Here is a 16,903-nt window from a genome sequence, read left to right as displayed (position 1 = left end):
ATCAGACACCAAACCCAGATACTAATGCACATGCCAGCAAGATTCTGCTGAAGGGACCCTGATATAGCTGCCTCTTGTGAGGCTATGCCAGTGCCTGGCAAACACAAAAGTGGATGCTCACAGTCAGCTATTGGATGGAACACAGGGCCCCCAATGGAGGAGCTAGAGAAAGTACCCAAGGAGCTGAAGGGGGCTGCAACCCTGTAGGTGGAACAGCAATATGAACTTACCAGTACTCCCTGAGCTCGTGCCTCTAGCTGCATATGTAGCAGAAGATGGCCTAATCAGCCATCATTGGGAAGAGATGCCCCTTGGTCTTGTAAACTTTATATGACCCAGCACAGGGGAAGGCCAGGGCCAAGTAGTGGGAGTGGGTGGGTAGGGGGGAGGGAATAGGGAACTTTTGGGATAGCATTTGAAATGTAAATAAAGAAAATAATGATAATAAAAAAAGAAGAAACACTATTATCTAGGGAGAAAAGGATCAGTAAATTGATATGTATGAATAAGAGATGGTGAGGGCAGCAAATGAGCAAAGTATGCACATGTAAATATCCCAAGCAAACACCTTATTTTTTTAACAAATTAAAACAAATAAACAACAACAAAAAAAATTGAAAAATAATTTATCGGGCTTCTGAATTTCTAATGGGATTTTTTTTAGGACAGTTTATAGTATGTGATATAGTTTTCATGTATCATTGGAATTTACCAAAGAAATTTATACATTAATTATTTTGCCATAATCCTGGTTATTTGGTTATTTTGATCTTTTTTTCTCTATTATTATAGAATAATTCTTCCCTGGGTTAACACAAAATGAGAAATCCTGAGGTCATAACAGTTGAAAAAATTCTTCTATGAATTGCACTTGCTGTACTTGATGTGAAAGCATGAACAGAATCATTGGGTTAGCCTGACTTTGCATCATGATACATTTCATATTTAAAAAAAAATGTAATGAGAATTATTTATTCTTTTGTTGCAGAAGTTTGTCTATAATAGCAGGGTCATGTGTTTAGAGAGGCTCATCTCACGTCTAGAAAACAGAGACCTTCTCCTTCTCCACGTGCATCCCATTCAGTCCCCTGCTTGTTGACTGGAGCTGATCAACAGCATCTTCCTGCTTTGATGAGACTTCTTGGAAGCATCCTCAGTCAGTAGTGTGTGTTTTGTTAACTCTTGGCATTTCTTCAGTCAAATCGTGTTGATAAGGTTAAACACACAGCTACAATTATCACTGCCGTCAGCTCAAGTTCAATTTAGGTTTGGAAACCATTTCTCAGCCCTAAATGCTCCCCTCCTTGACTTAGGAGAAAACTATCTAGTACTGATTTCATCCATCTTTTCCTCTTCATAGCCTCTAATGCCTTCATCTCAGGCCTTCATCCTTCTCTCCATGTGGCTTCTCCGTGACTCTGGGGTTTGGTTAATTGTCAATCAAGTAAGATGTTTTCTGTCTATGGAATTATGTTCTCTACTGTTTCTTTTTTGTCTGTCTCACACTCCAATTAACATTGAAAAGCCCATATTTTGATGCAATTTCTACCAATGCAGACATTGGCACTTTCAGAGATAGTTACTTTAAGACTTACTTTGTACTTAAAAATGACAGTCAGTTGGATGAAAACAAAGCCATTTTATGAGGTTGAAAGACCATTTCAATAAAATTATAGGAATTAAAAAATTTAAATATATGACTTAAACAACCACATAATTTTTATCCTCAAACTTAAATATTATGCCCGATACTGTAGACATATGGATAACTCAATATATTGCCATATAGGATGTATTTCAGAAGTTTATTATTTTATTTTTTAAATTTTAATTTAAATATTTAACCATTATTATTTCTAAGCATTTTCTCAAAATCTGAAATGTGGAAAATTTCTACGTTCCATATTTTTAAATGTTGACATTGATATGTTTTTCTCTGTTAGTTCATTTGAACTTATTTTCTTTGTTTTTCCACTCAATTTTCTGAGATAATATCATTCAATCTAGCTTAGTATAGCCTGCTTATGAAATAAAATGCAAACAAAACTGCTAATTTTCTGGTTGTAACATGAAGAAAATATACTTCAAAACTCAACCTTTCTTTTTTTTTTTTGATTTTTCACTTGTTTGCTTTAAGACAGGACATTAATATTAATATAATGTATTATGAAGCAATGTAGGCTCTCCTGAAATGTTCTGAGTATTGTAGATGTATGATTTCTTACATCAGGATCCTAAGAGTTATGATTAGAGGTGTTGTGTTCCAACATCTTTGACTTAAAAATCATTTGAAGAGGTAGATTGCAATTAAAGGGCTAGGCAAGTACTGTGCAACTAAGTCATAGCCCCAATCCAAATTCCTATTAATAAGGTATTAGATAAAATAAGAAAACAAATATTTGTCATTTAGACAGCTTACCTGCTGAAGTAGGCTTTTCTTCATCTGATGCTATAATAGAGCGAAGGGAATGGAGTGAACAGAAAAAGAGGATGGAATGGATCATGGTAGGGGAAAGAGAGGGGAGAAAAGAAAAATAAACATTAATATTTTCCTATTTTCAAATAATCACCACAAGCTAATGAATAATTATTTTGGCATATACTAGAGATTTTATTGTCTAACAGAATTTGCATACAATTAATTATAGAAAATTTAAATAGATATACACATTATTTAAAGGATTATTTCTTATAAGTGATCATTTTTTGTCCTAAGTGATGCTAATTGTTTCATGTAATTTTACAGTTTTTCAAAATATAAGTTATATACATGTAATAATTTCATTTCTGTTTTCTACTCAATTAAAAAGTCATTGTCAAGAGCAAAAACTTTTGTCCTGTGTGGTAGAACATGATTATTGAACCACATTGATTCAAAATCTCATTGAATATTTGTAAACATGAGGGAGTCTAGGCAAACCCCGAGTTAATGTACTGCCTGCCATCATTCCCCTGTGTGCTCTTGACCCCCAAACACTCAAACATATAAATTCAGTCATTGACACGTATCACATACACATCAAGATTCAGTAGTGATAGATGTTTGTTTGTAATTTCTCACTGTCTATCCGAGGATGACCTGAACTTCTATGTAGGGTAAATTGGCCTTGGATGCACAGACTTGAAGTGATAATACTTCCAAAGCCCCTGCAACAAATGTAAGAGTTATAGATATGAAGTACAACACTCAGATTTATGGATGAAAATTTCAAGGGATGACCTCAGTTTTTTTTTTTTTTTCATGTATTCTGCAGCCCACATAGGGATAAATATGGATAGTTTAAACCACAGAGACCATAATATAACACACAAAAAATTATCCTACTTCAGTGTTTCACAACCCATGTGTCAACTTCTGGGCTTCTAGTCAAACCAATTACTTAGAATCCTTTTAAATGGTACTAATTTGTAAAAGGCTAGAAATATTGCTATATAATATTGCTATGTGGTAATGTAAACTATAACTCATTAAAATGTGACTCATGCTGATTCCTGAATTGAATATGGAGGTGTTTGAGAGCAGTAAGGCTCCGAGAAATAACCTACTGTTGTGTGTATGCTGGGAGGGAAATCAACAATTGTAATGAGAGCAAAAAGTTGAGTTCACATGAGTGGTTTCACAATGTCTCATACAATCTTCCTATTTGTCTATTTACTCTGTGTGAAGGTATGTCTGTTTTCTGTATAAGAGCAATTTCCCTAGAATATTACCATTGAATAATATATCAAAAACTAATACTACTTCACTTGAAGCTTGATGTTTTCAAATAAAAAAAATATTAAACTGAATGGCTTATAGAGTAGCTTTGTTCCCAGTAGATTAGTTAATCAATGTATCCTGTGTAGCCTGGAAATGTTCTCTACTCTTTCCATTAAAGTTCCAACTCCACAGGGCACATTAGAAAAAAGCTTACTTTGTATCCCTACAGTGCTCTCCTCTCCCATTTTGGCTTGCCTCCTTGGCAAATACAGAAATGGAGAGAGCAAACACTGTTGGTCCACATGACATTGAGAATATAAATATTTAAAAAGCTGTTTGTTGCTTGATCATGTCCAAAATATATCATAACACATTCACAGAGGAAAGCAGTTGGTAGCTTCCTATTTCCTTGGTAGTGAGGAAAATGTCAGAAGACTGAAGAAGTGCTGAGTTAGATGGCACATTAAAAATATCTTCAGATTGAAATGGATAAAAGTAAATATGCTCATGACTATTCATTTTGCATGTGTAAACTCATTTAAGTAAAAAAAAAACAGTTGAAGATTAGTGAACTTAAAAAGGTTCCAACTCATTCCAAAATTTATCTAAAACCTGTCTATGAATTCTCGATGATATTAGATTGACTCTAAAACTGTACTCTTTCTTTATACCTCATTGTCCAGTAAAAGCTATTTGGTGCCTTCTCAGAAAAAAGAAGAAAAGCAAATGACAAAGATTTTATTGAAAGCTGTTCTTTTTTTTGTTTGTTTTTTTGTTTTTGTTTTGTTTTGTTTTGTTTTGTTTTGTTTTGTTTTGTTTTTCGAGACAGGGTTTCTCTGTGTAGCCCTGGCTGTCCTGGAACTCACGTTGTAGACCAGGCTGGCCTTGAACTCAGAAATCCGCCTGCCTCTGCCTCCTGAGTGCTGGGATTAAAGGCGTGCGCCACCACCGGCCGGCCAAAGTTGTTCATTACCATTTACAAGTTGGGGCATGAAATGGGAACTGATCAAATTCCTGATAATGTCAACTGGCTTAAGCATAAGTAGAAATGGAATGAAACTAAATTTAACATTGGGACTAAGGTGAAAAGTCCTTTTGGAGGAAGTCTTTAATGAATCCTACATTGCAGGCATATAAACATAGAAAAGTAGGAGCATCCTTATATAGAGCACAAAAAAGGAAATGGCATTTAAGTGTGAACTAGTAGAACTGCCAACATTTTAATGCTGTTGTAGGTGTATAAGCCTGGACATTTTGAGGACTCCAGAAAGTCCCCAAAAGGCAAGTATAAATTTGGTTATTGTTGAATTTTGTTTGATTTTAAAAGCAAGGTTTCCCCAACTTCTTAGGTACACCTTAAAGCATCTTTACATGTCAATAATCTAGAATTACCAGGAGTAAAGTATTACATAGGATTTTATTTCTATAAAACATCTCTCTTGCTTTCTTATAATATTTAGATGTCATCTAGTAGTTTACTTAGTTGTAATATACACATATTCACCAAGGCACATATGAAAAGCTAAGTTCTGGTATCAGGTTGTTTAACTAACTAGTAGTTATTAAGTTGCATGGCAAGACTTCCATGTACGTTAATTATATCACTGAGCAAAATATCAAAAATTATTAACTCAAGTCCAAAAATGAAAGTAACCCTAAAAGTTGTTATCAGCAGTCCACATAATGATATTTCCAGGGAACGTGGCTCAAGGCAAGTGCTGCTATACTATCCACATAACAGTTACTCATTCAATTGGCCTCTTAAGCCATGACATTGCTGATTAATAAAGATGACTATTTGATCCTATGCAGCCCTGTTAAGTTCTGGAAATGAATACATAGGCACCAAGCAAAACAACCAATAAAATAATTGTTGTTCAAGTCAGCCCTTAGAAACATTGAAATGTGTGTGATATTGGGAAAACAGCCAGGAAAGAAACTCTGGGCATTCAGGATTTAACTAAGTATGGTTCCTTCATGAAGCATAGCAAACATTCCCTGGATATTTATTAAAATGGTACAACAGTTTATACATCTTTTGAATTTGAATATGAATTTTGAGTGTTATCCCAGGCTACTGCATTTTTCAAAAATCTGTGCAGATGATTGTTTTGAATATTACATTTTGAGGATTATGGCTGTAGCTCATCAAAGATGGATTAACTGGAAAAAAGACACAGGTCCAGTAGGTTGAAGTATGACAAAATTTAGAAGCAGGAAAAAAAATAATAAGAAAAACAATAGAATAGAGATGAAATGTATTATTTTGGTTCTTCTTACTCGAGATTTATTAGGTGTCTGTATTATTGAATTTAGATTAAAAAAAAGATACTAGATTTGGCATAAAATTTTATCTCTTGTTGGCCACAGTCATTTTTCTAGGTACAGAAATAATGTCCCTTACTATGCACCGGGTTTGTTCCAGTCCCTCAAGTCCCAAATATAGAATGGCATAGTGTCTACATACAATGGTATCCAATACTTATTATATTTTAAGTGATTTCTGGATTTCACATAATATCCAATGTATCACTAATTATATGCACATAGTTGTTATACAATGCTGCTTAGAAAACAACATCGTTAACTTCTTGTTTCATGTAGAAACAAATTACTCCCTATCTGATATTGCTTGAACCTTCAGGCTGGAACCCTCAGATACAAAGGGATAAATCTGCCACAGTTTGCCAATTGTGTAATGAGAGGTTTACTGAGGTAGAGAAGTGTACTCATTTTTCTTTGAAATTGTCTGTAAGTATATCATTCATACTCCCTTTCTTCTTTTCTTTCCTTTATATATTGACAAGGAAACCTATAATTGATATTATCTTTAAAGAAGACTAACTAAAATTCATTTTCTAATTTAATATTATTTTTGGACACTAAGATATTTGCAATGATGATTTTGTCTATTATTAAGAAGAATGAAATAGTAAATTTAAACTTAAACTCAGTTAGCTAGCTGCAGAAAGAGAAAGTATATACTTGATGGTCTTGTGGAATCAGTCAACCATACTAAACATGAATTCAGGTGAGAAAACTCCATCCTCTACTGTTCTGTTGGCACACTGTTCAGGTTAACCCTAATCAGTTTTCAGTGTTTCTTGTAAAAAATATGCTGGGCTGCATAAAAAAATATCTGAGGGATTTGAGGCCAGAAGTATAAATAAACTCAGGCTCCCAGAACTCACTAACAGGCATCATCAGAATGATAAGCCTGCTTCTTTGATTTTGCAGTGGATCATTTTTCCCTAGGGTACTAGCTGTGTCCAAGAAGTGGAGAAGTAGGTAGAAGAGGCAGAAGACATTCTCTAGAAGATTCTCCTTTTCCTGCTTATCACTCCCACATACTCTTCCCCCTTTTCTTCTTAAGAGATCAACTCTGAAGTAATTTTTTATATTAATCTAATATTCTCTGATGCAAAACTTCTACACTGGACTTTGCTCCTTTTTGTCTTTTTTGTCATTTACTTATTTATTTATTCATTCATTTTACACTCCAGATTTTATCCATCACCCCCCCCATCCAACCTGTACTGGCTAGTTTTGTGTCAACTTGACACAGCTGGAGTTATCACAGAGAAAGGAGCTTTAGTTGAGGAAATGCCTCCATGAGATCCAGCTGTAAAGTATTTTCTCAATTAGTGATCAAGGGGGAAAGGCCCCTTGTGGGTGGGACCATCCCTGGGCTGGTAGTCTTCAGTTCTATAAGAGAGCAAGCTGAGCAAGCCAGGGGAAGTAAGCCAGTAAAGAACATCCCTCCATGGCCTCTGCATCAGCTCCTGCTTTCTGACCTGCTTGAGTTCCAGTCCTGCATCCTTTGGTGATCAACAGCAATATGGAAATATAAGCCGAATAAACCCTTTCCTCCAGAACTTGCTTCATGGTCATGATGTTTGTGCAGGAATAGAAACCCTGACTAAGACACACCCTCTGACTGTTCCACATCATATACCTCCTCCCAACCCCCTGTCTCCACGAGAATATACCTGCCAGCACCCCAACCTCCATTGAACCAGACCTCTAAACTCCCTGGGGGCTCCAGTCTCTTGAGAGTTAGGTGCCACTTCTCTAAGGGAACCCAGACCCAGCAGTCCTCTGATGCATATGTGTTGGGGCCCTCATATCCACTGATGTATATGTGTTGGTGGTTCAGTGTTTGAGAGATCTCAGGGGCCCAGGTTAATTGAGTCTGCTAGTCTTTCTACAAGGTCATCCTCCTTCCTTTTTGTGTTTTCAAAATTTCTTCTATATCTTTATGTCCTTTTAATCCTTGTGGACTTTAAGTGAGCTTTAGTACTTAGATAGTTTTATGTATCATCAACAGTTCTGTAGCCAATGTGACCTCACATAAAGTTATTACTCTCTTGTGTATTGTTTTAGACTGATATTGATCAACTCATAGTCACTTAGAAAAATTTTGTTTACTGTGACACCAATCCAGCTAATTTTGCAAGAAGTATGTTTACAAATGTTTAATTAACTATGGAGTTGGCTATTTCACATGTAATAATATGCGCTAATGATTAAAAATATTTTTATTCCACTGCAGTGAGGGACAGATGTTGATGATAGTATTTACACATGATCACTCATGCCTAACTGATGGCAAGTGTATATATATGTGCTGTGCCTACATTATAAGACAAAGAAAAGCAAACAATGTCAGATTTATATTCAGCCATAAAATACTGTAGATTATATTGCTTATGGGCTTGTTTTTGGAAGAACTTAAAAGAAGAATTTAAAGAAAACCTTAATTGCTTTGATTTTTTTTTTTAAATTGTTTTTGGTGGTTGACCCAATAAGAACAGCATATCAGAATTTCAGTTACTATCTCCTTAGTTTTCTTTCTTTTTTTTTTTTTGCAGGTAGCTTTCTTTTTTATTTTTTTAAACTTACATTTTTATTGGATATTTTATGTATTTACATTTCAAATGGTATCACCTTTCCCAGTTTCTTCTCCAGAACCCCCCATCCCATCTCCCCTCCCTGTGCTTCTATGAGGGTGTTCCCAATCCTGACTACCCACTCCCACCTCACCACCCTGTAATTTCCCTATACTGGGAAATCACCTTCACAGGACCAAAAGCATCTCCTCCTATTGATGCCAGACAATGTCATCCTCTGTTACATATGCGGCTGGAACTATGGATACTCTTTGGTTAGTGGTTTAGTACCTGGAGTTCTGGCGGGGGGGGGGGGCGATTGGTTGGTTGATATTGTTGTTTTTCCTATGAGACTGTAAACCACTTTAAGTATGAGAAAGACGCCAAAGACTTCCTAAAAAGCCTCAGTCAATCTAGGATGACATCCACTGCACACAAGAGGGATTGCCGAGCCTGAGTCTGAGTGTACACAAAATTTGCACAGAAAATAGACATCAAATGAAAGACTCCTTTTTAGTTCAGTTTTACTTTTTAAATTAATTCTTATATATATTTACATGTCAAACAAATATATATATATATATTTAAATATTTTACTTCAGTATCTATATTTAAATTCCTATCTTGGAGCAAGAAAGTACAGAAAGTATATTTAAAAGACAAAGGGTATTCTAATGACCATTTAATCTTTAAATACCTTTCAATTAGCATTTTTTATTGAACAAAAGTTTGATATTTACAAAAAACAACTACAAACCATGGAAAGCTATAAAGTCAAGCCATTTGTATAGCATACACCACATTACAGACTTTATTAAAGATATGTTTTCTTAGCAAATAGTTAAGTGATGTTAATACAGTTTGCTTATCCAGTCAATCCTCCTTCCATAGCTAAACAGATGCCATCTCATAGAGGCACTTCTAACCCTAAGCGTGTACTTAGTGGAAATTATTCTCCAGAGTATGTAGTTATTCCCTTCTACTCTGAACTGACTTTCACACTAGACTCTAGAGCCAAGAGTAATCAAATACATCCCACAGCAATTTGCAGTCTTTTTATGCAGAACATTATCCTTATTTCAAGGGCAATGGCTATATTTTAATTTCTTGTGGTGTTTATAATTGGGAATGAGTAAATAATTTTAGAAATTTATTCAATTATAGGGATGAAGAAATGAAACACAGTGGGTAAATTTATTGACCTTTAAGAATATTATTACCCAGGTAGTGTGATGGTAGGAAGCTATCTCACAGGTATACTAAATGATTGATAGCCAAAAGAAAGAGAAATTTGAAGGGAAAAAGCATGTGAGAAGTTTCTAAAACCATCTCTAATACTTACTCATATTCTATGGAATTAATGTAGTCATAATATTTTACAAATTGAATATGAAAAGGATGAATTATCATATAGTAACAATTATTAATGTGGTCTGAAATTCCAGGGACCTAAAACTATATGTTCACTATGCCTGAACTTCCCATGGTCACAACATCCAAATACTGTATGTGACTTGACAAGTAGTGGGGACTGATACAATCAGATTCCTGCTCATTAGATTTACTTTTTTCTGGAAGATTGCTCAATTCAACCTCAATTCATTTCCTTAAGTCTGTACAAATGACCTAATTTATAAAGCAAATGTGTTAAAAACAAAGAAAGAAAGAACCTAAAAAAATCCTACCATGCAATGGAATGATCAACAATATTGACACCTAAATTAGTGACAACATTCACTTAAGCAAACCACAGAATCATTAAACATAAAATGTTAATGCTGGTTGAAATAAAGGGGTTGAGTAAGTTGGGAACAACTCTACTCTGATAATGAGTTAGTGTTTGCATTAGAAAATAAAAGCATGTTGCTCAAATCATCTAAGTTAACAACTAAAAATGTATCACAAATACATTTTTCAAGAAATTGTATTAAAAACACAGGACTCAAAATTCTTCATAACATGTGTTATATATAGCATATATAATAGATTAATAATCATAGAATGTGAACTTATAAAATATCTTTACACATTATTACTATATTTATTTGTTTATTTGTATTTGTGGGTATGCATCCATGTGCATTCATGTCATGATGATGCATATGTTGAAGTCAGAAGACAACTTTCAGGAGAAGGTCTTCTCAATCCATGAATCCCAGAGATTGAACACAGGTCATTAGGTTTAGCCTCAAGAACCTTTAACCTCTGAATCAACTTACTGACACATTTTTCATTTTGTAGCATATCCCACTGAGTGGTTGTATTATATTTACAGATTATGGGCATAATGAATAATTGCTCAGTTTTTTAACTATAGCATATTATATTTAACTGTTATTTAATAGTATATATAATAATATAATAAATGTAGTCGACTTGGATAGACTCTACTCTTTCTCTTGTAAAAAGTAATGTTTATAAAAAAAGTGTCAGATTCCATTAGAAACATGATAACATATGAATTATATGTATTACTTAGTAAGTTCATTAAGTAAGGAACATCCTAAATATAATACAAAATATTCATGTTTTATAAATAAAGATTTTTAATAAACTATACCACCAGCCTAGCTTGTACAATATTATATTTAAACCTTCTTCCAGTGGGACATCTTTTATTTTAATAATATTAACAAAATTGATTTGTAACTAAAAGATTTCCTGCCCCATGTCTCTGGATCACAAGACACAAAGTAGGTGAGTCATGTTTGGCCAATACAGTCTTAGAATAATGGACACCACATTTTGCCTTTCATGTCATTTTGAAATAAGGGGTAAAACTCATGATTCCAGAATAGATGTTCTCACTCTTATACTGTTCAATCATAAATACAATATTTTAATTAAAACAAATTACAATTTTATACTCTACAGTATATTGATTTACCTGTGGCATCCTCAATTTTTTTTTTGTTTTTTTCTCCTTTTAACTTCCATTACTCAGGACCCTTGGACCAAAACATACAATAACCTCCTGTTTACTTTCATGGAACCTGTATAATGTTGTGCTCCCTGATAATCAGCATCATTTATCACCTCTGTAGACTCATGGCTTACACACACACACACACACACACACACACACTATATATAATGCATCTATATGTTCTTATTTAAGAGAGAACATGTATTACATATTTCCTGAGTCTGAATTATTCTACTTAATTTAATATTTACTAAAACCACTAATTTCTTGAAATGTTTGTAATTTCATTTTCTATATGGCTGAAAATAATGCCATTGTGTTTAGGAACCCAATTCATTTTTCCAGTTGTTGATGGACATCAAGTCTGACTTTATTTCCATACTACTCTGAATATTTAACCAAAAATATAAATTGGCATATATCAATGAAAACGAATGTGGAGAATTTCAGGCATATGCTTGGAAGGTACAACTAGTCATTTAGTATGATAGCTGACATTGTCGGACAACTTGACTCATTTGAAATGAGGAAGCCTCAATGGAGGTATGGTCTCCACCAGTCTGACCTTTAGTCATATCTGTGGAGCATTTTCTTAAGTGCTAATTAATGTCCAGAAACCCACCACACTGAAGAAAGTACCATTTCTGGGTAGGTGGGCCTGGCCAGTGTAATGAAAGATCATTGATCACGACAGGAAAAGCAAGCAGATGTGGGACCATTGTTTTGCATTTCTGTTCCTGGCCTTCAATTTATGCTTTGAGATCCTGATTTGGAGTCTCTCAATAATAGACTGTAACTTGGAGGCCAAATAAAAACTTTCCTCTCTAAGTTGTTTTTGATCATGGAGCTTATTACAACAATGGAAAGTAAACAAGTTTGTATGGCAATTCTTTTTAAAATTTATTTGGAAGTTTCCATAGTGATTTGCAGGATGGTTCTACCAATGCAAAATTGTCCTCTTTTCCTAGGTTCTTACCACCATTTTTTCCTCTTTGTTTTGTAATCCTTTATGTTTGTTAGTTTGTTTGTTTGTTTGATTGATTGATTGATTGGTTGGTTGGTTGTATGATTTTTGATGGTTATCATTCAGATTGAGTTGAGGTAGATTATCAAAGTAGCCTTAATTTGCATTTCCTGATAGTTAAGGTGTTGAATACTTAAATTATATTTATTGCCATTTGTCTTTGCTCTTTAAAGAGAAGTCTGTTTTTTCTTTATTCCATTTATTGATTAGCATTTTGATTATATTTAGTGTTTGTTTGCTTGCAGTTTATTATATTTTCTAGACAGAACCTTCCTGATTGAAATATAACTGTTATAATATTTTTCCAATTTTGAGAGCTATTTGTTCACTCTATTGATTATTTTTTGTTGTTGTTGTGAAGAAACTCTTGAATATCATGTAATGCCATATGTTAATTCTTGGGTGTTTTCTTGTGCTACTGGATTCTGTTCCAAAAATTCCTATCCATGCCTGTATCTAATAGTTTTGTCCTCAGAATGTCAGCATTTCATATGTATTAAATTAAGGCATCCATCCTAGTTTTTTCAGAAATAAACCAACGCATGTAGTGGGGCATTTATTTCAGCCTACATAATCCATTTAGTCCATCATGAAAAGAATCAAAGGCAAAAGCTTAACTGTGAACCTGGAGACAGGAAGTGAAACAGATGATCTTTCTTTGATTTTCCCACTGACTTACTCAGCCATATACAACCCAGGTCCAACTGCCTCAGAATGGCACTGTCTACCATATGCTGGAACCATCTACATCAATTTTAATTAAGGAAATGTCCCACTGATATGAGTACAGATCAATCTGATGAAGGCTATTATCCTATGAGCATCCCCTCTTTCCATTGTGGCAAGTTTACAATTGAAGCTAAGTATAATAGTATTTGATCTATTTTGGATTGATTTTTGTGAAACATGTGAAGGACAAGAGATGGTCTGATTTCCATTGTGTATATCTGTTACTACTTTGGGTAGGTCAATTCCACTTTATTTGTAAAATATTACAAAATATTACATACACACATACACACACACACACGCACACATATGTATCCTTCTTTATATAAATTTTAATCCATTTTTTTAATCTCTTAAAAATATTTACTCAGTTTTTATATAACTCCTGGGTTTTCTATGTTAATAATGTATCTTGTAACTCTACTTAAAGTGTTTATATTGATGAGTTTTCTGGTAGAGTGTGTAAGTTTTGTTTTAAGAACAGAAACAAGGTATTTATGATAGATATAATTTACTTCTTCCTATTTTTGCTCATTTTATATGTCTCTGTTTCCTCATTGCTTTCTTTAATATTTTAAACAACATATTAAATGAGAGTAGAAAGTAGAGTCCTTTGTGTTATTCCATATTTTAGATGAAAGGGTCTCAGTTTTTCCCCACTTAGTGTTATATAATTGGTTTTAGATTTCAAATATATTGTGTTAACTAGATGAGCATTAGCATGCTTGAAGGCATTTTAGTATTGACCCCCTCTCTCCTAATAACTTTTAGCTTTGGATCTCATTTCTCATCTTCTTGATAACAGAACAATCTATAGAACGTGAAGAATTAAAATGTTACCTTAAAGGGGGAAGGAGATATCATTACTTTGTTGAAGGACAGGAAAAGATAATTCTTCCTGATCTCCACCCTGGGTAGAAACACACTCTAACCTGCTGAAAAGTTAGGATTAAATTACATATTTTATTCTCTTATGTTAAGAGCTTATCTACTTGGATATAACTTGGCTAGATATCACCCATCAAGAAAGCTAATATACCTAAAGATTTGCTAGGGACATGATAGCAATAATTAAATCATGCCCTTTGTGAATATGTATACTAATTGGCCTGGAAGCCCTTTCCTTGATGTTATTATGTAAGAGGCTTCGAGGCTTCACTGCTGACTTTTCAGAGTTCTAACTCAGGTGAATAATTTTTTCTTTTTCCTCTTTATGTGTCCAGCAATATCACCTATACTACCATACAATCCTACTTTAATGTTGGTCTTCTCACTTTATCTAAATTAATTTCCCATGTGCAGTTGTTTCAACCTTCCATTGCTGAACTTGACTGCTATATTGAGTTTATCTCAAAAAATGACTTTTTTTTCATATGCATCTTGATAATCCCTGTGGGTGCTAATATTACAACTGCCTGAACTATTGTTATTTACCTTTCAAACTCTATTAAAATGATATGATATGATATGATATGATATAAAATGATATAGCTTACATGTAAGTCTTTTTTTCTAACAATTATTTTATCAATGGGTCTAACAGCTTGCATGAAAACATAATTCACCAGTAACATGTGACTGAGATAATTGTAGAAGGTGTGTTCAGTTTCAACATCATGATAGCATCTGCTTCACAGAATTAAGTCAGTAGCGTATTTCCTTTTCTTTTATGTGAAAAAACTTAAGTAGTATTGTTGTTCCCTAAATTTCTTGGTATTATTCACCACAAAACAAGCCCTAGCAAATAAAGTAAAGAAAGTGGCAATTGCTTGTATTACATCAGTGTAGTAAATAGAACATAAACATCAAAAAAACTTCAAAAAGGACGTTTTTCCTACTAAATAATACAATTTGAATAAACAAAGATCATTGAGAAAAAAATGTCAAGTAGGAAATTAACAGAACTACAAAAGAATTTCCCTTATAATATGGATGCAAATCTACTCAATAAAATATTTGTAAACCTATTCCAAGAGCACACCAAAAGGGACATTCACCAGTATCAAGGACTAATTTCAGAGATGCAAGGATGGCTAAATATACTTAAATCAATAAATGTAATATACAATATAGACAAATAAAAAACAAAGCAACATTATGATCTCATTAGGCCTTTGACAAAATAAAATAACCTTTCATGCTAAAAGTCCCGTAGAGACCAGGAATACAAGAGGTATACCTAAACATAACAAAAGTGGTTTACAGGAGGTCCATCGGCAATATCAGCTTAAATTGAGAGAAGCTCCAAGCAACTCTGCTGAAAATGGGAACAAGACAAGGTAGGCCACTTTCTCCATTTCTATACACTATAGTAGTTGAAATCTTACCTACAACAATAAGACAAATGAGAGCAGTCAAGGGAATACAAGTTGGAAAGGAATGAGTCATATTATATTTATTTGAAGATTATATGACAGTATGCATAAGTGACCCTAAAATTCTACAAGAAATGCCTACAACTAAGAAAAGTTTCAACAAATTAATTAAATTTAAAATTAATACACAAAGATGAATACCCTTCTTATTTACAAATTGTAAATGGAATAAGAAAGGAATCAGGGAAATGGTACCTTTCACAATAGCCCCAAATAATATAGGTAAATATATTTATCTTGGGGTAAGTCTAACCAAGCAAGTAAATACTTGTATAATAAAAACTTCAAGTCTCTGAAGAAGCTGAAGAACATATCAGAACATGGAAAAATCTTCAATGCTCATCTATTTAGTGCATATTTATCTATTATTATCTAGATATAAAAACAGATCGATAATAAATATAACTACTTATTATCTATGTAGTAAAAATGATCAACTTACCAAAAGAAATCTGTAGTTTCAATGAAATCTCCATCAAAGTTACAACACAATTCTTCACATATAGTAAAGGACTATGCTCAGCTTTATATGGAAAAACCAAAAACCTCGGATAGCTAAAACAATCATGAATAATAAAGAAGTTCTGAATGTTGCATCATTCCATATTTCAAGCTATACTACAAAGCTATAATTTAAAAAGGAATGCAGCGAGCACTAGGGAAGCAGAGAAATGGCCTGACCAATGGCACAAATCCCTTCTGGTATGTACCAGCATCGGGTCACCTAGGGCACGGAGTGGGCGAACACCCCCAAGGTCCCTAGTGGACTGCCCACGCAATCTTAGGATCACTGGTGAGTGGAACACAACTTCTGCTCCAATCCAATCATGCACAGGACCTGAGACAGCACTAAGGAAGCAGAGAACCAGCATGAACAGGGGCACAAATACCTTCCAGTCTACACCAGCACCAGGTCACCTAGGGCTCAGATTCAGCGGACACCCCACTGTCCCTAGCAGACTGCCCAAGCGATCTTAGGATCACTGGTGAGTGGATCACAACAGCTGATCCAATCCAATAGTGACAGGCCTGTGACAGCAGGAACAAGGACACCAGAGACTTTCCTGACCAGAGGCTCATGTTCCTTTTAATCAGTTCAGGTTTACCTTGGTTTCAAACAGACCAGACAACTCCACTGTCCTCAAAGGAGACACCACTTCCATGCTCTGTAACATGCCCAGGATAACAGGAGCTGGGTCACACAAGTATTTGAGTGTCTCAGAGGAGCTTGACTGCCAAGAACTCAGACACACCCAGAAT

At 34.3% G+C, this 16,903-nt stretch overlaps 1 protein-coding gene across 3 annotated transcripts in view; it reads right to left on the bottom strand.

Moving 5' to 3' along the window:
* Edil3 (EGF like repeats and discoidin domains 3) overlaps nucleotides 1–16,903 on the bottom strand; it is a 474,094-nt gene that overhangs the window by 309,677 nt on the left and 147,514 nt on the right. For all 3 annotated transcript variants that reach the window (XM_021208210.2, XM_021208208.2, XM_029544049.1), the window contains one exon: nucleotides 2,420–2,449. In XM_021208210.2, the coding sequence (XP_021063869.1) occupies nucleotides 2,420–2,449 (30 nt within the window). The remainder of the gene's footprint in view (nucleotides 1–2,419; nucleotides 2,450–16,903) is intronic.

This window comes from Mus pahari, chromosome 11, assembly GCF_900095145.1.
Source record: "Mus pahari chromosome 11, PAHARI_EIJ_v1.1, whole genome shotgun sequence".
NCBI lineage: Eukaryota > Metazoa > Chordata > Mammalia > Rodentia > Muridae > Mus > Mus pahari.
Note: the sequence above shows the minus strand (reverse complement) of the source record. Positions and strands in the feature narration are given on the sequence as shown.